The sequence below is a fragment of the Nilaparvata lugens genome, chromosome 1 (genome assembly GCF_014356525.2).
Source record: "Nilaparvata lugens isolate BPH chromosome 1, ASM1435652v1, whole genome shotgun sequence".
In the NCBI taxonomy this organism is placed as follows: Eukaryota; Metazoa; Arthropoda; class Insecta; order Hemiptera; family Delphacidae; genus Nilaparvata; species Nilaparvata lugens.
Genome location: NC_052504.1, coordinates 72,597,975 through 72,621,809, shown reverse-complemented (window position 1 = coordinate 72,621,809; position 23,835 = coordinate 72,597,975). Strand labels below are relative to the sequence as shown.

The 23,835-nt window shown below is 34.2% G+C and overlaps 1 protein-coding gene and 1 long non-coding RNA gene across 10 annotated transcripts in view; one reads left to right on the top strand and one right to left on the bottom strand.

The window, feature by feature from the left end:
* Positions 1–8,678, top strand: part of LOC111048384 (cGMP-dependent protein kinase, isozyme 2 forms cD4/T1/T3A/T3B) — a 205,891-nt gene extending 197,213 nt beyond the window's left edge. For 4 of the 8 annotated variants that reach the window (XM_039442433.1, XM_039442430.1, XM_039442426.1 and 1 more), the window contains one exon: positions 2,657–3,139. In XM_039442433.1, the coding sequence (XP_039298367.1) occupies positions 2,657–2,822 (166 nt within the window). In that variant the 3' untranslated portion in view covers positions 2,823–3,139. Of the gene's footprint in view, positions 1–2,656 lie in introns of all 8 variants that reach the window. The other 4 variants (XM_039442423.1, XM_039442412.1, XM_039442440.1 and 1 more) reach the window with 2 other exon arrangements.
* The window catches only part of LOC111049953, a 189,379-nt gene that overhangs the window by 47,620 nt on the left and 117,924 nt on the right, over positions 1–23,835 (bottom strand). The gene's annotated exons all lie outside the window — the stretch shown is intronic.

Sequence of the window (23,835 nt, the reverse complement as noted above, 5' to 3'; positions counted from 1 at the left end):
GTTTTTTTCACATTCAGTAAAAAACCTGATCACAGATGAACCACAGAATGGAAAGTCGGCTAGTATCTTGCCGCCATAATCCGCCATCTTGAATGAAAGTGTAGCATTGTAATACAGCAATAGTTTTAATTTCTAACAAGATGATGCATTCATGTGTCGTGGTCTTGGTGCACTCAAATCTTGGTTAGATTGATACCTTCCATTTTGTGTGTATTCTGTGGCTGAACGGTTGCTCATGAGCATGACTTCCCCTGTTGATCATATTTCATTGTAATCAATTGAAATGGAAAACCATCAGGTGATTGGAGTAGTTTTAAATGCTTTGTAAAATATTTTAAATGTTATTGAATTTATGTAATCATGCATTTCTCTGCTCCGAAATACATAATAATGGAGTCCATTATTTGTAAAACAACCTCGTATTCAGCCATGTCTGTTTACGTTCAGCTACTCTATTTACGTTCTTTTCCATCGGTGGAAAGTAAGATTAACTGATCAGTGAACGAACCGGATATGACGATTTTTTTTCTTATCAGTTAGACCAAAGACCTTGAAGAGGTATAAACAAACGCACAATACCTATGCCTTCCCAATGCTAGCTCTCACTTGAAATTAAAGGTTCCATTGAGGTATTTTAGCGCAAGATATTATATAATATATATATTTTTTATAATATTATAGATCACAAAAATCTTCAAGATCTTTAGTATGTAATAATCTTCCAGGCTGTCCCCTTAATGACGATTTCAATTCCAAATAATCTAGCGCTGCATGTGAGTCTATGCATCGTTCAACGACAAAACAGTACTTCGTTCAGAGTCACGTTCACTCACCGATCTCATCGTTCACTCACCGATCTTTGAACTAAACCATTGTGGAGGCATTTTTAGAGGTTGCTTAAAAGAGAGATTTTTGTTTCTCCACGTCTATTGAACTATTTCAACTTTAAATATCAAGTTTCAATCATAAAACGTACATATTGTACCAATATATTTAGATTTCTCGTTCATTGAAAGATCTACAAAAACATCTATTCTTGTAATTATTTTTTAAATTCAATTTTACTGTTGCTTCATGTCGAATAATGTAATAGTTGAAATTTTAGTTCAATCCAATGTGAATATTTTACTTGGATCGCCATTTTATAAATAAATGGTCCATCTAATTTAATGGAGATACAAAACCTATTTTCATTTTTCATGTCTCAGATTATCTACAACATTGAGCTGTAATTGAATTTTAGACACTCCTTAATTAATACAGTATCAATTGAGTAAACGTTATTCGGGTGATGAACTAAAATCCTTGAATCATTTGAAAAACACAAAAGTTATAAAAATTTTACAATTCTCATTGGAAGGCAAAAACTTAGAAGGAATTAGCATAAGTTGTTACTATGAGTTACACATTTTCCGACAGTCTTATAACCTTGTAAAGGAGGTTTTGGCTCATGTTGTTTGTCAAGGGTATTGCTGGAATATTCATGATGAATAAATTTGAACATTCGAATCATACACTGAGCTCAATAACAAACTAGATGTTTTTTAGATGTTTTTTTAGAGGTTTAGGTTTAGGCTTTAGCCTAGGTGCTGTAAATTTTGTTATGATGGCATACACATATTAAAAAAAACCTTGAAAAAATTGAATGCAGTAGTCTCAATCAATGCTCTATAATTTAGCTTAGTGTAATGGCAGAATCATATCAACATGTCACAAACGTGACTTCGTATCTTATTGAAATGTTTGTATTCAGGGCTACTTATTTTTGATTTATAAAATACCATCATAGTACCCTTTTTTATTTTATATTTGAAATTTTCAAAAAGGTACTATGATGTTATTTTATAAACGCATGCACAGCATGACAGCAACAGACAACAAACGGACCTAATCATACAGATGGATTAAGAATCCCTCCTCAGGTTATCGAATATTGAACACTCACAGATATGACGTCCGTCTGTCTGCATACAGACATTTGATTTTCCCTCAGTCTGTCTGTCACTGGGTGCGGTGGCATTCAAGAGCCACTTGGACGCCTGATCACTCTCTGTATGCATCCACAATAATGTTTCTAAATTGACCAAATACATTACTTTCTCAAGAACTGTAGTGGTTACTGTATATATGTAGTGGTTACTATGTATGTGGTGGTTACTGTAGTGGTTACTTGGCCTGAATGTTCTTTTTTGGCTCAATAAAATGAATTTGAATTATAACCAAGAAAGTTGAGCTTCGTAAAGACTTGAGCGCCACAACACGCGCATTTCACTTTTCATCAGATGATTATATATCTGTAATTGTACAGAAACAGTAAGGTGAAGGTATTAATAAGGGTAGCATCAACTGACGAGGAGTGAAATGCGCATCTTCGTGGCGCTCAAGTCTTTACGTATTTTTATGTAGCAGAGATATTTCAAGGTTTGTGGTTTCTCACAAAGAAATTATTTTGTAGGAGCGTTCGTGAGAAAATCGAATGAATTGACCAATCCCAAACATTTTGCAGACATCTAGGGATCAATTCATGGTTATTCACATTCAATGTGTAATATTTGTGACAATGGTGGAGTCCTCATCCAACAGTAAAAATAATAATTGTTAGTTACTTTCATATAGTATGTGTACTAGATAAGAGGCAATTTGATGTGTGTTTCAGATGGTTTGACGGGTTCAATTGGGAGGGTCTGCGCGCAATGACGCTCATCCCACCGATCCTGCCCAAAGTGCGCAGTGTGATAGACACGAGCAACTTCGACCCCTACCCCCCCGACAGCGAGGGCCCCCCACCCGACGACCTCACCGGCTGGGACTCGGAATTCTAGTCACCCTCCCCTACCTCCACACCCCTCACACCGGCTGCCGTCTTCCTAATACTGTTCATGTTTTTCCATGTTATAGATAGTTTTATTAATACCGAGTTGACTAAATGCGTAGCTTTTACTTGTTTTGTGTTATATGTTCGAGAAGACATGGACACGCCAGCGTGACCAACGAGGCCAAACAAAGCCGCTATTTCATTTGATTAGGATTGAAAAATACCATGCAAAGGAAAAGCAGGAGAATCTTCTATTCTAAAATATAGTCAGCAATTTAGTCCAGAATGTATGTGGTTGAACAAATAAATTGTTGAATAACCTTACATATTATATTTTTATTAACCACTTGATTAAATAACATTATATTCAACTTGACTTGAAAAGGTTTGAATTAATTATTTCAAATTATTTTTCATTAATCTAGTTATCATTCCAATTACAAGTAACTTTGATTGCACCCTTTGAAGTTTGAATGTCTCTTTTCCTAACTTGTTGAAAAATTGAAGTGGTTGGTTGGTCATAGAATCAACCAAATAATGCTATCTTATTTGTGTCCTATGCATTTTGCACAACTCTATCTCCATTGCAATGGATTTGTTCAGTAATTTGGAACAGCACATCTCTTTTTCATTATGTACGATACTACTTTCATCCTTTTTGATACAAAACTCTTCTTGAAACACTTTGTTTACCAACATGTAGCAACGTAAGGGCCAAGCCGCACGAGGCGTTTTTTCAATCGGCATGATAGGCCATGAAGCTCTTCGATTAACTAGACAGGAAGCTAACTTGTTATGCCAACCCAATCAGCCAATCGGAGAGCTTCATGTCTTGTCATGAAGAATGGCAAACAAAACATCTGAGTACTTGGTCCTAACCTTCCCACCAAAAAATACTTCTCTATTTCTATGTTCAAGGTTTATTGTTGTTTCATTCCTTGCATACACTTAGATTTTACTGCATATTAAGATAAATCTTCGCTGAAAACGTATTTTCTTATTACCGAGTAGAAATAAGATGTTTCCCCACATTGTACTGAACCAATAATTTGTTTCAATACAAAATAGAGTAGAATCATACATACAGACTTCGCTGACAGTTAGTTTCAGTCAATATTTTTGACTTAACAATCCACCACTGACAAGACAAGTTTATCGCTGCTCAATTGATTTCTTACTATTGATAAACTATATAGTCTATAAACTATAGACTATATCAATAGTCGGGAAACTGGTATTGTCGGTCACCTGGACTGTCCAATTTTCGAAAAGAAATAAGTAGAGATGAATAACGGCAATTATTAATATTATTCTTTGCACCTTGTAGCGGAAGTTGAATGAGTAACGTTTTGTTTTATGTTGAAAAATTATATTTCCCCTTTTAACAAGAATAACGTATAAAATAATTTCAGCATTCATTTAAAATTTGAAGTTATTCAACAAAACAATATTGGAGTCAATAGTCTGCAAGATAACTTTTGTAAATTGAACTGAAATTACTATTGGGTTCCTCAACATAAAATATGCATCAATTTATAATGGAAGAGTGCAAATCAGCTCAGAGTTTTTAATAGCCTATAGCTGAAACTAGTTAAATTTGATAAAATGTAACGATGAGAGACTCTTGCAATCTTTGATCCAGGTTAGTGGGGAGGATATTTTTAATATTCTTTCCGAAGAATGGACATTGATATGTCCAAAGCTCCGCCAATTTATGTAGATGCATAACAATATAATTATCTATAGTTATTATATTACAAATTACTTTTTCATATCATATACAGTTCAATAATTATTTTCTTAGTCTATATTATGTAAATTCATCTATAATTTTGCTGTATTGTAAGCTATTGTATATAAGTGTATAAGCCAGTATATATTGTAATCTACATAAATAAAGTACTCAATCAATCAATCCACTCAAATATGACTCTAATGGTACAAACTTAGTGGAGCGGCGAAGGTAGCTTCAAGCTTGAGAGTATTTTTTAATTACATGCATTAAATTGAAATTCAAGCTTGTAGCTTCATGCTTGAGTGTTGAATTTAATTGGTGTCACGTTCTGGTAACGCATAGTGAAGCGGTATGTTTCAACCCATTTCAATATATACATTGAATTCAAAACTTTCAAGCTTGAAGCGCGTTCGCCGCGCCAATACGTTTTTACCCTTAGAGACATATTTGAGTGAATCAAAGATTGAGAGAGTCTCATCGTTACATTTTATAAAATTTAACTAAATTGTTTCAGATTATTAGAAACGCTGAGCTGATTTGATCTTTTCCATTATAGAATGATGCATATTTTATTTTGAGGGACCCAAATAGTAATTTCAGTTCAATTTTCAATTTACAAGAGACGTGGCGCGGAAATGTTTTTTCCTGGTCTACTATGTAAACACAAGAAGTAAGCGTATGCGCCAAATCTCTTCTGTGAGTATTTGAACCATATGTTTACATAAGAGAGACTTGGAAGGAACAAAAGTCCGCGCCATGTCCCTCCCTACCCGACATCCATTCTCTGTGTCTAACGCTCTCAGTAGAAGTGGATGAAGCTTGTGCCTCAACAAGGAACGAAATCAACATAATCATTATAAAAAACAATTATTATTTCTTACTAATAAAATTTGAAAAATGATGCACAATAACTTAATGATAATTATATGAATAGGAATGTTAATTACTGCTTTACGAGACTCTTTGAATAAATAATTTAATATATTTCTATAAAATCCGAGTCTTATTGAAAATACTGTCACTATTGAAAATAAATCAACTGTGGTGTAATAGGCTTTTTGAATACTGTCCATAGTTCTGTTATTAGAATAATTGTTGATAGACTACTATCTGTTTGATGAAATTCATTTCATTATTTGTATTTATTATCTAGAATTATGAAAACATTTCGAATAATAGAGACATATTGCCATTCAAAAGCAAAAACCCTAACCTACCATTTTACCACCAAAACATAATTAAATAGAAGCAGGTTTTATTCATCTAATTTTATAGGGAGGATGAATTCAAATCTAGCCGATCTGAGATCCTCCTTATCTGTTCTCTGTCAATATTTCATCTTGAAATAACTCTGTAAAGATGAAGAGTTTTTATCTGATTTTCATAAAGGGTGAAATTTCATTTATTTTATAAAGGGCCCCTTACACCTTTAAAATATTCACATGTGGCAGCTTTTGAAACGCAATTACACATTATTTTGTGGCTAGTCTCCCAATCAAATATGCATAAAAATTGAGGGATTTGAAGTTATCTTCATCCTTCTTTAAGATATTACTCTCATTCTATTCAAATAATAACATTAAATAGAAAATATAAATGAAAATTGTTTTAAGGCTTCATCAGTGAAAGGCGTCAAGTTGAATTTCGTGAGGTTTTCTCAAGTATGTAGTTATATCAATACTCACTTTTCTTCCTTGGGCTACCATCAAAAAACAATAGAAATGATTAAAAGTGCCTTTTATTTTATTGCAACACTACTAGTTTCAACTTTTCAAGAGCCCCACTTGGAATGGCAATGGAGAGTATTGCAATAAAATAAAGGGTACTCTTGATAACTTTTTTATTGTGTTTTAATATAAATACCTATATCCAAGTCCACATATTTTGCCACAATCTGATTGATATCTTGATCAAAATATATAGATGGATGTAATGTGGGGCCCTAAGACTTATTGGTGTGTGTTCCAATGCAACTGGTTTCTTCCACTCAAAAAAAGTTCCTACAATAAATTTGAATTCTTCACTATTTTCAAAATGTTGTCATGTCATAGTCAGATCTTTCAAATAAGTTACATCACAATAACTTTTCAACCTGTAATATGTGTATTAAATTTATACTTTGAAGCTACTCATCATTATTCGTTTCTTTATAGTAGGTTAGCAGATTGTTTTATTTGAGAGTGGGAAGTGATTTCATTGTTGAGAAAATTAAATTGTCTCAAAAACCACTACCACCTAAATTTACAAAGCCATAGCGCTTGGTTGTGACGTCATCATTAGTCGATGAAATTATCCAATCAGAAAGCTGCAAATCTAGAATTTCAATTCTGCTGATTTCTAATCAACTTTCTGAATGGATAATTTCATTGACTACTGATGACATCGCAACCTAGCGCTATGACTTTGTAAATCTAGGTGGTAATGCAAAAACCTTTTAAATCTTTAAACTGTAAATTTTTCCCCCATTTTTACATAGTTTCAACAAGTGAGAGATTATGGTATCGTGTTTTAATATTATTGTAGAATCCACTGAGATTGAGTTATTTTTCAATTTGTTACCATTTTATTTTCTGTCAGTCTTGGGAACCCAAGAGCTTACATATTCTATAATAGACTGAATAATGGTATAAATATTCTTCATTTTCAAATACGTGCCATTGAATGAACAGTTGGTTCTTTTGTACACTATGAAAAAGGCAAACAGTATGCTAGTGATTTCACACCAGTGATCAAATTATTTACAATTTCCACTTTTTTCAATAAGGATAGAATAGCAAACGTGTATTTTTGGTTCTCAAATAGAAGATTTACTATGGCATTGTACAATCCCCATTTTCACAACCTACACAATTCAACTTGTATTTTTTCCTTAGGACTACTCTTGAATTGTAATAAAAATGAAAATCCAAGTACCCTTTTTTTAAATTGTTTACTTGAGACATGTTTCGGCCATGATGTCATTATCAAGTAATTGAAAAATTAATAAAATGATATTAAATAAATACTATTGCAAGCTCTTTATTAATTTTTCAATTACTTGATAATGGCATCATGGCCGAAACATGTCGTAAGTAAACAATTTTAAAAAGGGTATTTGGATTTTTATTTTTTATTACAATTCAACTTTTATATTTTCCTCTTTGCCATTTTTCATAAAATCAGAGTAAGTTACTGCCTTGAATATTGAACAATGAAATTTAAAAATTGAAATCACGTAATTTGTCAATAGTCAATAATTTTTATACTTGGGTGATTCAAGAAAAGTGGATGCGTGTAGACAATAATTAGATTATTACACTTTTTATAACCAATAAAAGTTCACTTTTTATAACCAATAAAAGTTATCATAGAGTTTAAATAAATTTTATTCAATTGTTTGAAGAAAAAAATATTATTGTAGTTGTTGTTCAATATATTGAGTATAACAATTACAATATTTCTGCCGATAAAAGAACAAATTTATTGAATTAGTATGTTGTTTGAATTAGAAGGAAATGCCGTATTTATAGTATTAAAAAATTACTGACTTGTGTGAATGAGTGCAAAGTGTGATCTTGAATGAATGTGTACAATTGTTCATAAACATTATATCAATAATTCTTTCAGGGTTGACTTTGAATTGGATGCTTTGATTTACTATGCATTAAAATTGACGTTTTTATCTAGAAATTATGAAATTGATTATCACCACAAAACTTATCATGAATATTTGTATTGGGCAGCTGTTGAGGATATTATTTCTTAAAGATATTCATGATCCATTACTGTTCTCTTTGTTTTTTTAAATTTTACTCAGACACATTATTCCGATCAAACCCTCTGTGATTCATACATTTAAGTTTCATTCATTCAAGCCAAATGTATGAAATTAATACTTTATATATGATGAGTTTTGTATGAAGGATTCTTGAAAAGTTAGTTGTTATAAAAATATAGGTGCATGAAATATCATACTTCATAATGTATCATTTTCAATATACATTGTAAGATAACTTGTTGCAATTACTGTTGAGACTTTTGAAAATTTGTAGAAATGAATAAATAAATTTATATGATTGTTGAGTTATGGTTTGTAATTGTAAATAGATATATTTTTACATTAATGACAATACAATTTATGAAAAACTATTTTATTTATTCATTATAAACCCTTCTCATAAAATACAATATACGTTTTTTATACATAAATCTATTACATTTTGACTTTAATTTTACAATGAATTGAAATAATTGAATTTCATTTCAGAATGTATTCTCGAAAAGAAGGTTGTCAAATATGGATATGCTTGTAACGAAATATAGCCTACTCTACCTCACATCACACACAGCCTGAATTTATTGATCAGTAATTTATTACATAATAATATAACAGAATAATACATAATATTACTTGATAGGTACATTATTACAACTAAGCATTCACTAGAATTTGAAATCATTAATATAATATAAAGTCTTAGTTATCCATCCAAGGTCCCAAGAATGGAAGGTATACATCCAATTTTTTCTAAGATATTCAACGATAGACTTTCTAACTCTTAAGAAACAGTGAACATAGTTTAAAATATTACAATTTGGATCGATCAGATAGGAAATTGTTATAATATTACGATTATGAATATTTGAAGAAGCAGTCAACTTGGATTTCAATTAGCAATTGTTCAAAATTATAATAGATGTCCATTTTATTGAGAGATTATTACTAAACATTTTCATGGAGTAAAACTAATTATAGTCATCATAAATTGAATACTGAATTTCTTGGTGTCAGTAACTTAAGGCAAACAAAACATTGATGGAAATTAATGGTTAGTTCTTGGAATCATTAAAGTAATTCAATTTGGTACTATCAAGAAGGACATATCATTTGAAACAGGTCATGGCTTGAAAAGGAAAAAAGGTGATGGTACTAGTCATTTCAATCAAAAAACTTTTCACTATCATTATAATAACATCATGTTAGTTTGTAAACAAAATTTGGATTCAAATAATATTTTTGAAATGTATGTTATACAATGATACAAAATGAGACAAGTGAATAAAAATAAGTTCTTTATTTGTCCAAGAACAATAACATACTGTAATTGCAGAAGACTTTTCTTCTGACATGGACATGATAGTTATTGTACTTTACTACACACATATAAAAAGATTCATACACAGTACATATGAGTCATAAAATAAAATCCCAAATACACTTTCAGGCCTTATAATTTCCTTTAAATAATTTGAATACAAGAATAATGATAATAATGAATGAATAGTGAGTTCTCAGAACCAATTGAATGTAATATTGCTAGGTACTATGCAGGCAGGAACTATTGGTGGAGCTGCGCAAGCTGAACAGGGGCTACTCCTTATGACTGATTTGTCTTACAGTCGTAATATATGTTCTTATAATGTTATTGTTTATATGACATCTACTCCTGCATTATGTGGAAGGAGTGCCATTTCACTATTAGGACAGATGCAGAAAGCATTCAGTCTGCATTCCCTCTGTCTACTAGGACGACAAATTATGTGTGGATAAAGGACATGGAATAAATGTTCACCACATGATTGTGTGGAGTAGTTGTGTCATTAATTAGCGGGGCAACGAAGGAGGAGCACATGCAAAAGTTCTGTCAAGCTGTCAGAAGGGAAAATCAGTGGGTTACAAAGGAGGAACGCATTGAAATAAGGTTGGAAATCTCGGAACAGAGAAAAAACGGTTTGAAATTTCACTTTGAATTTGAAGAATAGCATTTTCTCGAGTTTTAAGCCCTAATAAAAATCTACAAAATATCTTACAACAAATAAAATTACATTAATCTTGTTTGAAATGTTTTTCTCTTTTCAACAATACCTTTGATATTGAAATTCGACCAGTAGTTTCCGAGTTATTGAGTATTTAACCCATTCCGGACGCTTGAAGTACAGTGTACGTCTTGCTCATTCAGCTGACAGTTGTCGGATGACGTGCGTTGCACGTCAACCTCTTTCTGAAGCATTCCACATATTTCCCTGCAGATTTCTCAATGTACTCAACTCATCGTTGTTCAAACCAAAGCTGATAGAACGATCAACGATGGCAGTGGTTTTCTAAACAAACTCTGCAGTATTCTAGGTTATGATTTAGTTTACGTGAGTGGTTCGCAGTATTTTGAACCATGGCTGGTTCTTCGAGGCAAGTAAATGATAATGATTATGAACAATATGTGAATAATACAGCACCAACCTTTTGTGTAACCTGTTGCATTCCACTTGCACAGTTACTTCAGAGTGACTTCAAAGATGGCTGATCAGCGTCCTCAACGATTTTGTAGATCTGAACTTTGTAAGTACAACTTTTATAGCTATGCAATAATTTTTTTTTGTGGTGATAATTACCAAATCATAGAATAATAACTGTTGTTTGATATTATGTATGAGAATATCTGAAAACTACAACTGTATACTGATGGATGTGCTAGTAAACTTAATTGTCCCCTGTTGGGGACATTGGGACTCAAGAATAACAAAAGTGTGAATATTATCAAACAATTTGAACATGATAATAAAAGAGTCAAAACAAGTTTTATTTACAAAAAATACCTGCCTCATATAAATTTTAAGTCTGGTTGTTGTTTTTTAGGTGAAAAACAACTTTTTAAATAAATTCCAAGTTTTTTTTAGCAACATGGTGATAAAATGATTGAAATTTTACTCATTTACAAGCACATGCCTTACTTGATTGATTTTAAATCTGGTTGTTGTTTCTTAGCTGGAAAACAGCATGTTCAAATAATAATTCTAAAGCTTTTTTCAGCAACTTGATGATAAAATGATCAAAACTATTTTATTTAGTAAAATTACAAAACCTAATCATGTATTTTATAAATTTTTAATCTGGTTGTTGACTTTTTTGTTTCAGATTCAAGTAGATTTGAGGAGTTTGTTGACACAGAGCTAAATGGAGATCTAAGTGATTTGGACTTGTCTGATGATGATGACTTCGATGCAGACCCTTCCTACAATGCAGCACCAGGTCATGCAGATCTTCCCAACAATGTTGAAAATGTTGATCAACAAGAAGAAAGCTTGTCTGATGAGGATGGAGTGGATGTTGCAGATGGTAATGACACAGCCGCAGAAGGTATGCCTAGAGAAAGAGTATTTTGGAAAAAATCCAATGAATTTTGGCCACTACCCCCTGCTCCTGAGGCTGAAAGTATACCCGAAAATGCGTTGAATCTTCCACCAGAGTCATATGTTTCAAAGTATATACCTGAAGACATTTTTTCTCTTTTGACTGAACACACAAATAGGAGATTTCTACAGGAAAAAGGTACTGAGCTAGGTATTACAGTAGAAACAATGAGAAAGTTTATTGCTGTAACTGTAAAAATGTCCCTTCTTAACTTTCCTAGGATTAGAATGTACTGGGCAGCTGACACTAGAGTTCCCTTTGTGGCTTCTCAGATTAGTCGAGATTTGTATTTCAAGATCCGAGCACATTTAAAACTTGTAAGTGATGCAGAAGTAAGTAATGATGAAAAAGCTGCAAGTAAATTTTGGAAGGTAGGCCCCTTGATGAAGTCTGTCCAAGTTGGATGCCTTTTGAACCCAAGAAAGAGTAAAGTGGCTGTTGACGAACAAATGATCCCATTTTGGGGTCATGCACCTGCAAGGCAAGTCATAAAGACAAAGCCTAATCCATGTGGATTAAAAAACTTTGTTGTAGCTGCTGCTGATGGGCTACCCCTAGACTTTTTTTTCTACCAAGGCAAAGGAGATCCTATTGTTTCAGAAGAAAATCTACAACACCTAGATGTAGGTGGAAAAGCTGTTCTTAAGCTCATTAGAAGTTTCCCAAGTGGTGTATCCATATACCTTGACAGATTTTTCACTTCTCAAGTTCTTTTGGACACTCTTTTCTCAGAGGCTGGAGCAACTGGAACAGGTACCTTGAGCAAAAAAAAGTGCCTCATGCTTCAAAATTAAAGAAGGACTCTGAACTAAAAAGAGAAGGTCGGGGTTCTGTTGACCAATCAGTTAGATCAGATGGACAGGTGGCCATAGTAAAATGGTATGACAGCAGGCCAGTGCATTTAATTTCTAACAAGGAAGGTGCTTTCCCCTTGGACACCTGCCGAAGATGGTGTAGAACTGAAAAAAAATATATTGAAGTGAGCAGGCCCAATGTTGTCAAGGCTTACAACACAGAAATGGGTGGGATTGATTTGTTGGATAGAATGATTAGTTACTATAGAATTGATTCCAGGACAAAAAAATGGACTGTTCGTGTAATAATGCACTTTTTTGATTTTGCACTGGCAGCAGGGTGGATCGAGTACCGTAGAGATCAACATGCATTAGGAACTCGCAAAAAGGACATTTATGATCTGTTTGAGTTCAGGAAGCAGTATGCACATTTTCTAGTGTACGGGAAACATGAAATGAGTGATGAATCAAGTGACAGTGACTATGAGCCACGCTTCTCAAGTTTGGCCCCTCATAAACGAGCTCGAGTAGCACATCCACCAGATGCCCTACGAAACAAAAATGTACTTCATATGCCAGAATTTTCTCAACCAGCAACAAAGAACCGGTGTAGGATGCCAGGCTGCTCAAACAACAAGGCAAGAATAAGATGTTCAACATGTAAGGTGTTCCTTTGCCTTCAAGAGAAGAGGAATTGCTTCCAGCTGTACCACAACTTGTAAATTTTTATTTTTTTCTACAATAAATGAAAAAAAATAATATTAATTTTTATAACTATACAAATATACTTGGAGTTATGCAAATAAACTGTGTTCATAGTAGTTTGTCTTATTACTTTACCATATGAACCGATTTCCAAAGATTCTCATTCTTCAGAAAAATAAGGAAATAGGGAAGGTCAAAGTCCTGATGTCCCTTATGGGGGACATCACAATTAAGGGTTGTAAGAATCAAAAAAAATTTTTTTAATAGTTTTACTGTGTCAATACTATCAAAATACAGTGAAATTACCAAAAATCAAGCCCAAATGCAAAAAAAAATTTTCTCAGGACTGAGGAGGTTATGTGGATGTAATAACTCAAAGAGGGAAACAAGTATCAAAGCCAATTGTTGTAAATGATTACAACAAACATATGTGTGGGGTCGATAAGGAAGACGAGAAACTGAACAGTTTTCCAGTTATGAGGCGTTACAGTAAAGGCTATAAAAAGTTATTTTTCTATTTATTGGACATGACATTGTACAATTCAAGTGTTATTCATCATATAAAAACTGGGAAGAAGCAATCAATTTCAGACTTTAGAGTGAACATTGCTGAACAAATACTAGAGAACATACAGATTCCAAATCACTATAATGCAGTAGGTAGGCCAAGCTCTGTTGAAAGTCCAATGCGTCTCCAGGCTAAGAATTGGGCTCATTTTCCTGATAAAATTCCTTCCACCACTAAAGAAAGAAATGCAAGGAGATGTAGAGTGTGCACAGAAAATAATAAAAGGTCTGAAACAGTGTGGTGGTGTAAAAAGTGCCAAATACAACTTCACATTCCAAAATGTTTTGAAGACTATCACACAAAAGTGGATTACTAACTGTATAAAGTGTATATAGTGTAAATAGTGTATAAAGTGTAAATAAAATAAAGTTAGAAACATAGTATACAAGTCAAAATAAAATAGGCTATAATAGAATGAACTATAATAATATTTTAAGGAGCCTTCATAGTCTGGTGAGTAAAGTGACCGCTGGGTGCGGTAGCGAATCGGGCGATTATGGAGGGGGTAGTGTGGGCTGGTAATGGAAAGGTGGGGGTAGCCAAGGCCACGAACACGTTCCCCGGTTTAAAGCATTTCAGTAACAATGGACGGTTGGACTAACCCACAACGTGCGTTCGCCGTAAAGGCTTATTACGAAACCCGTAGTTATGCAGCTGCCCAGCGCCGTTTTCGAACACAATTTGCGATACATCGTAATCGGCCAGTGCCTACACCACATGCAATAAAGTTGTGGGTTGCAAATTTTGAAGCCACTGCATCAACAAACAGAAGAAGAGGTGGTGGTAGGAGATCAGCCCGGACTCCTGAAAATATCGAACGTGTGCGAGTTGCAGTTGGAAGAAGCCCTCATCACAGTGTTGCACTCCAACTCTCTGACAGGACAGTTCGACGAGTTTTGAAGTTAGATTTGCACAATCATCCGTATAAACTGCAAGTTGTTCAAGCTCTTAATGAGAATGATTTCGCAGCCCGCCGGTGTTTTTGTGAACGTTTTTTGGTTATGATTCAAGAAAATGAAGACTTCGTGCATAATTTGTGGATGAGTGATGAGGCACACTTTCACCTGTCTGGGTATGTTAACAAACAAAATTTCCGTTACTGGAGTGACACCAACCCTCGTCAACTCCATCAGCAACCTCTTCATTCATGTAAGGTTACTGTTTGGTGTGCCATGTCTTCATCAGGCATTATCGGACCATTTTTTTTCGAAAATGAACATGGAGAAACTGTGACTGTTAATGCTGAGCGGTATTCAGAAATGTTATGCACATTTTTCTTTCCTCAACTATGCCAGTACAGGATGAGCAATGAAACATTATTTCAACAAGACAGAGCAACAAGTCATACAGCCCGAGTGAGTATGCATCTTCTGAACGGCGTTTTTCCTAATCATTTAATCTCTCAAAACGGGACGATTCCATGGCCCGCACGTTCGCCTGATCTGTCGGCCTGTGACTTTTTTCTGTGGGGCTACCTCAAGAGTAAAGTCTACGAGCAACGACCGACGACGTTGGATGAACTGAAACAAAATATTCGTCAAGAGATTGCATGAATACCACAGCAAATGTTACGGGACGTGATGAACAGTTTTCATCGGCGGCTTGACGAATGCCTGATGAGAGAAGGACGTCACCTTGCCGACGTAATTTTCAAAAATTGAATTAGTTTAGTGAAATATAAATGCTTTTCTATGTACATTATTATGGTATTAATAAATTTTTTTAAAACAACATCATCAATTTTTCACACTTATTTTAAAATTGCCTGATTCGCTGCCGCACCCTGTACTAAGCATGCTGCATGCAAGTAACAAAAATTTATTCTGTCCAGTAGTCCATTTTATTTTCAGAAAAACTCCATCTGGAATGGGTTAATGACCGGAAGTAGGCATACTCTGAAAATATCGAAAAATCGATATATCTCGAGTGTGTGTGTGTGTGTGTGTGTGAGTGTGTGTGTGTGTGTGTGTAGGCACTATGGTTTATACTGATTTTTTACATGTCCTAACGTTAAATATAGATCTACCTGACAGATACATTGTGATATGTGTAAAACTTAACAATTATTAGAATTTGAATTCTGAATTTTCAACTTAATACTATTTTTCCAAACACAATTACTGTGACAAATATTTGTGACATCATTTTGAACATATTATTTGGATAATCTAGATCTTGTAAACTACTGATAATCATTATATTCGTTTGAGTAGAAGGTTTTGATACATTTTTAACCAAGTAATATTGCTTGATGATGTTTGTTACCTAGAAGTTTGATTTTATTACAAAAATAAAGTCTCATTCATGTCATTGAACTCATTTATTCATTCAATTCTTTCATGATCGACCTTATTTTTTATACAAATTATTCAAATTTATGAGTATTGTCTTAATATGAGTTATTGTTATGTCTCTGACAATCTGAGCCTTACCTAACAAAGTGTGTTTATCACATTGGACTTTACAATTCAAGGACGAATTATTATAGGATGGCCGAATGTTAGATATATGCGATTTCATAGGCCTTGGACTATTGGCAAAAGTGCTGGAATCTTGTTTTTGAGGTTATGTGAGTTTTGATGATTTGTAATTGCATCGCGTTGATGTGTTGTGTTGTGCGTTTTAGTAATAATAGATAATAATATCAAGTGCATATTTGTTTTAAATATTCCTAAATCCTGACAGTGTGATTTAATACATGTAAGTACAAAAACTTTTTTGACGAATTCAACAAATTTCAGTTCCTATTCACTCAACTCATCCTTTCTCCTCCTTTTGTCCGCCTAGCTTTGTCCTCCATCCACCTAGCTTTGTCCTCTGTCTGCCTTGTGTTTTGTCCTCCTCCTCCACCAATTGTCTGCCAAACATTGTCATTCTCTGCATTCCACTCTCTGCCTTGTAGAATTTCTTCTACAACAGAGTGCACACACCCCATTGTCCAGCTTGTTTTGACACTCCTGCATCTTCTTCTAAAGTTGATATTCCATCTGACAAATCTTCTCCTACTTCTTCTCCTTCCACATTCTCCTTATTCTCCTCCTTTACTTTAACTTCACCATAGTTGATCTTTTTAAATAATACAAAACGGTACATCTATCACTTTTTCATGAGTATTTTCAATTATATATTTACAATGGATGCATTGTAAATAGTACAATGGATGCTAATAGTACTTTTCATGCAAGAAATAACCGTTTCTTGCCAAATAGTCTGTTTTTTTAATATATCGACTCCTTGAATGGTTCTGGTCAATGGGAAGTTGAAAATTGCTGATCATATTGACATAAAATATTACTAGCAACATTTTCTTCTTCACAAGAAATGTTATGCTTTCTCCATCACCCACAATTTGGACTGCAGCGTTCATGCTCCATTCTGGGATCATCTGTAACTTGCCATTTTTTCTAAATAAATAGAACAAAACATGCACTGTACAGTGTGTCAGGTGGATGCACAATTATAAATCCATTTTTAGCCATGTTTTTGGCTGACAAGAGTTGAGAAGATTTTTTCCATCTTCTATCAAAAGTTAATAATCTTAATCTTTCGTACATAAAGACCTGATCCTGAGATAACATTTTCAATGCTCAGTTGTTCTCTCTCATTCTATGCCATCCTGTTTTCTATTTTGTTTTGTTTTTCAGATGCAGCAGCAGCAGCATCAGAGATGAATAGAGCTACACAGCGCAGACTTTGTGGCATGAATTCACGTACAATTTGCCATTGCATTACCTTTAACAACAAAAATGAATTGAATATTGAAAGCATGCTCTAATCTTCAAAACCTTGCGTTTTCGAGGTTATAAGAGAGCACACAAGTTGTTTTGAAGGGAATGTTAAATGGTTCATTGTTTTAAATGTTATACTTTACAAGTTTGTTGTACTTGAGGGTGATGAACACAAGATTGATTTGAACTTGGTAAATTTGCATAGTTACTTGGCCATAGGCATTAATGTCTTAGAAAACTATGACCAATTGAATGAACATTTCATCTTAGCAGTCAGGAAAATTCTATCCTCCTTTGATAACTTTGTTCGTTTTGGTAGTGGGTGGTTATTGAAAAAGATTGATTCCCTATATATAAATGTATTTTGGTATAATCTGATTTTCACTAGCAGTTTTATTTAAACTTCCCAGTTTCTCAAAAACAAGCATTGCATAATCAATGTCAGAAATGTTTTCAATAAGAAATGTTTTCTATGGAGCATTCTAGCCTATTTTCACTAGAATAAGAATTACTTGAAATTGTTTGTGAAATATTTGAGCAAGTTTGTTCACAGGCTGAACATGCACCGACTCAACTTTCCAGTCAATAGTCATGATATTAAGAAATTTGAAATTCTAAATCAGGATATTGCAATTCATGTTATCGCATACAAGAACAAAAAATTTCTCCATATTGTACAAATATATTCCGCACCCGTAAATATCAATTAACCTCTTAATGTTGAAGGGCAATACAGGAAATCTCATTTTTGTTTAATTAATACCACAAATGGGAAAAACGGGTTGTTGTGTCTTCTATCTCACCTTTCAAAATGTAATGGTCAAGTACATGTTTGTGATTTCTATTTCACAGATTTACGTCAAACAAAGCTACAAATGTAGATGGCCAAGCAAATTTGATGAGACATCAAGAACTTTGGTCAAAGTTCCAGTCTCAGAGAACCTCATACCCAAAACAAGGTGATACAATCAAATTCAAGAAACTTGGTGCTACATTAAAGAAATAATATACCATTTATGCAGATCTGGAAATGTATGCCATGCATATGGATAATTCTGAATCTGATTCTGAGGAGGTACCTATCACCTGTAGTTACACCAAGAAAACGGCACATCATATTGTTTTGTTGTAATTGATGTTAATGGGGATATCGCATATGGTCCAGTACTCTATAGATTGAGTAATTTAAATTAAAAGATCATGGATCTTTTCACAGATCAACAAATCTGTGCATTTGTATTTAGATTCTCAAATATCTAAAATAGTTGAGAAAATTGGAGTGAACATACTTGAAAAGGAACATATCCTTAGTACATTGCAACATTTAACTGATAATATTGATAAGGTGCTTGTTGAGAAAACAATTAATTTGGAGAATTCTCTACATTACCTCAAATCATCAACAAACATATTTACATCACAGCTTAACATTATTAGCAATAATAAAGTTGATAAGAATTATTTGGACAAGAGATTAAGTTATTTCAGACAAAATTGAAAGTTTGGAAGTATTGGATAGAAATTATCTTTACATTAATGGTTTGGATTCTATGTGTGTTCAAAGGCATGTAGATAATTGGTGATGGCGTTTCATTTATTAAATATCTGCTAGGCACCCTGGGTGAGAACTCATATATAATATGTTTTTGTTTGCAATTAGAGTAACTACCACATTCTATATTGCACTCAACTACGAGGGCAGTTTTTTTTTCAACCTCCGATCGCTACATACAGGCGCTACGCAGGTAGAAGAAAGCGGGCATGCACTGCAGCTCTCGCACTACACACTCCGCCATTGTTGACATTCAGGCGTCAGTCAGCATTGTGCTATAGCCACATAAACATGTCCACATTCGTTTTCTACAGGCTGAAGGCCATAGTCCTGCAGAAATCCATTGGAGAATGAGTCGTGTGTATGAGGAAAACTTCATGAGTGATGGTGTTGTGCAGGAATGGTGTCAAAAGTTTAAAAATGGCTGTAATGATGTGCATGATGAAGGGGGCCAAGGACGCAAATCTGTCATTTCAGATGACCTGATTCAACGAGTTGACAGAATGATTAAAGAGAACTGCAGATTCACCATTACTGCTTTGTCTAAGGAATTTACAGAAGTTTCAAGGTCTGTTTTGTACTCTATTGTTACTGAACAGTTAGACTACAAAAAGCTTTGTGCACGGTGGGTCCCAAAAATGTTGACAGATGGCCACAAAACTCGACGAATGGCGTCATCTTTGGAGTTCCTTGAGCGTTATCATGATGAAGGGGGGACAAGTTTTTGACATCAATCGTGACTGGGGATGAAACGTGGATTCAATACAACACACCGGAAACAAAACAACAATCACAACAATGGATGCATTCAAATTCACCAAACAAACCAAAGAAATTCAAGCAAACCTTCAACAACAGAAAGACCATGGCTACTGTGTTTTGGGACCAACAAGGTGTGTTGCTTGTGGAGTTTATGGAGCCCAGAACCACGATCACTGCAGCTGTTTATTGTGAAACTTTACAACGTTTGTGTAGAGCCATTCAGAACAAAAGAAGAGGAAAGCTGACCTCTGGAGTTGTTCTGATTCATGACAATGGCCGTCCACACTCTGCTGGAGTAACCCCATGGCTTCTCAAACAATTTGGATGGGATATTTTTGATCATCCACCATACAGTCCTCACTTAGCACCCAGTGACTTTCATCTTTTTCCTGAACTGAAGATGTGGCTTGGTGGCAAGCGCTTTCAAACCAATGAGGACCTTCAAACCAATGTCAAGGACTACTTAAATTCATTGGTTGCAACTATCTTTGAAGAGGGTATTGAGAAGCTTGTCCACAGATATGACAAATGTCTCAATCTCTTCGGTGATTATGTCAAAAAGTAACCTTAAGTGTACCAATCTTTTGGTAATAAAATTATTGTTTTATATGAACTTGTCTTTTATTTATAGCCTATCAGAGGTTGAAAAAAATGGCCCTTGTACAATAGAGTCAATATTTGTTATGCTAACTAAATGCTGGGAATAATGCCATTTATTTGGTTGTAATAGAACATTATCAAAACCGAGCATTTTTCCTATTGAAGTAGACAATGTAAAGTCAATAGGCTTATTGGAATGAATTTCAATCTCCATAGTATTTGTGTTAGCTCTTATATTGAGTTTCTTTTCATCAATATTCATTTTAGTATTTAAAGCTAATATAATATCATCATATGCACCCATATCTAGATCAATTAATTTATCTCTATATTTGAAGCTAGAATTTTGACCTTTGACAACATTTGCAATGCTATTGTGAGTACAGAAATTAACCCATTGACATACTTTGACAAGCTAGACTCGCCAATTTTTTCTTGGGCTGGGGAAGCTTTGACAAGTGTAGCTCGCTGAAGTACTGTGATCTGTTTACTTTGACATTACTCGCAATGTATTTCTGAATGAGCTCTTAGTGTTAATACTTCACAGAAGATAGCAGCACTAACTTGGATTGCATAGAACCCCTCCATATGTGCTTACATATAGTGGTGTCAAGCCATCTATGTTTCTAATTCTCTAAGTCAGTTTTGTTTGTTTATTTGTTGTTGTTTTGGTTGTGGAACAGTATTAGTGAGCTCTTTCATTTTCTAGTTATTTTCCAGTTGTTTTCGAGTTGTTTTCAAGTTGTTTCCTAGTTATTTTTGAGTTATGATCTAGTTTTTTTCAAGTTATTCTCTAATTTCTTTGTTTATTTCTACTATTTATGAATGTGAGTGATTGAAATGGCTTTATCAATTGATGAAATACATAGATTTTTGTTGGACAGTGACAATGAAGAAGATGGTGGAAGTGATGGTGATTCTTCTGATGAAAATGTGATGAGTGAGAGTGGAAATGAAATAATTGAACAGAATTCAGATGGTGAGACAGGGCCTATTTTAGCTCATGATAGGCCTAATGAATGGAACTGGATTGAAGAAGACATTGTGGTGAAAAATTTTCCTTTCACTGGTGAACCAGGAATAGATCCTTCAATTCTTCAGAAAGTTCATGATGGTGAGATAGCTTCTGAACTTTTTTGTTTTTATCAAATTCTGGGGGATGATTTCTTTGAAATGATAAAAAAGGACATTAATCACTATGCTCGCAGTGTACTCAGAATTGGGCCCACCAAGGAATGAGACAGTAAGTGGGAACCTGTGACAAATGATGAACTACAAGCATATTTTTCACTAGTAGTTTTGATGTCCCAGTGTCAAAAAAATAAAGTTCAAAACTACTGGACCAAAATAAAATTGAATGCAACCCCTTATTTTGCTACTGTCATGAGCTACAGAAGATTTTTGTTGATTTCAAAATTTCTTCATTTTGCATTTGATGACAAAAATTGATAATGATCATTCAAAAAAAATCCGACCAATAATTGAGTACCTGAATAGAACATTTCAATTGGTTTTCACCCCTAACAAGGACATTAGTATAGATGAGAGCCTGATGAAATGTTGTGGTAGGTTATCCTACAACCAATTCAATCCTTCAAAAAGGCCGAGGTTTGGTCTGAAATTCTATAAAATTTGTGATAGTGAATCTGGATATTGCTGGAACTTTTCAATTTATTGCGGTCAAGGGGAAGACAGTACTATGCTTGCTAGTGAAGCCATCGTTTTGAAGTTGGCAAACGATCTTCTAAGCCAGGGTTGGGATGGTAAGGAGCAACAGAAAAAATATGCCACATGAAGCAGCGCACCTTCGTCTTCCTAAGGGTGAAATTGTGAGAACTGCAAACAACAGGTTGTTCGTGAAGTGGCATGACAAACAAGAAATCTGCTTGTTATCAACATCACATGAAAATGCAGTTATGATCAAAACGAACAAGGAACGGTTTGTCAAGGTGAGAGGGCAGTTGACTAGAACATTAGTAAAAAAACCACAGTTAGTAATAGACTATAACAATGGCATGAATGGGGTAGATAAGCATGACCAAGTACTAGCTTGCTACCCTGTGATGCGCCGATATGCCAAATTTTACAAGAATTTTTTTTTACATGTTAGACATGGCGATTTACAATTCATATTGAGTGTGGAAGGAGTTGAATGGAAAAAACGAAGTACAGTGACTTTCGATTAAATGTAACAGAACAGAAATGTTATCAACATTGACATTGCCAAAATACAAGACAAGAGGCCGACCTTCTTCTGGTGATACCCCCATGCGACTCCAGGCCAGGCAGTGGGCTCATTTTGTTGAGAAAATTCCACCAACAGTTTTGAAGCAGCATCCAACAAAACGCTGCTTTGTTTGCAAAAGAAATAAAAAGCGGAGTGAGACTGTCTGGCAATACAACCAATGTCAAGTGGCACTGCAAATGCCAGAATGCTTTGAGGTACATCACACAAAACTGTAAATACAGGGTAGGTTTATATTGATTGTGGTTTTTATAATAATTATCATTCCCATTTGACTAGGCTTTATAATATATGCCAACTGATTCTATATAAATGATAAAATATATAAATAATAAAAATCAAACAATTCCTCATCTTTCTGATTCCAATGCATCTTATTCTACAAACAAGGGTGGAAATTGAGGTGGTAGCCTATTATTTCAATAAGGGTGAGAAATTCTTCATCTTCATTTTCTGGTTCATTTATTTTACTAATAAACTAACATCATTTGTAAATCATATTCTGCAAAAAATTAAAAATATCAATTTTTCAAGGGTGGAAACCACCCTCTCTTTCAACCCTAGATTTTTTATAATATTTTTACTGCTATCTGGTACATATAAGAATAATATTTGCATGGAAAAAAATTGGGAAACTGAGCAATTTCTTCTTTACAAGGGTGAGAACTGCCCTTATTTTCATCCCTAGAATTTTTTCAATATTTTTACCGATAACTAATGCCACTTATAAATCATATTCTGCAATAAAAAAAATTGACAACTTTGGACATTCTTTTGCAAATTAATTAGCACTTTTACCGAAACCCCAGTCTCACAGACTGCTATGGAATTTTGCAACTCACAGATGGCAGCACTAGTTGGACTTATACCTTCCCCCACCCCTTCTACCTTCTCACTAGGCAACCCTCCTTCTGTTGACATGCGTCTTGTCTAGTTCTAGGTTGATGGTGGATAGTTATTGTGCTAAAGTTGAAAACGTGGTGGTCTCTCGTCTCTCTCTGACCGATGGTTTCTAGTAGTGTAGTGTGACACGCAGGTTTCTGTTTGAGTTTGAATCAATAATTTCCAATTATTTTTTCCTCCATATTGTATTCTGTCAGTGGTTTCAAAGTATCATTGAGGTGCATCTGTATCCACAAACAAGTTTTTACCATGGATGAGGA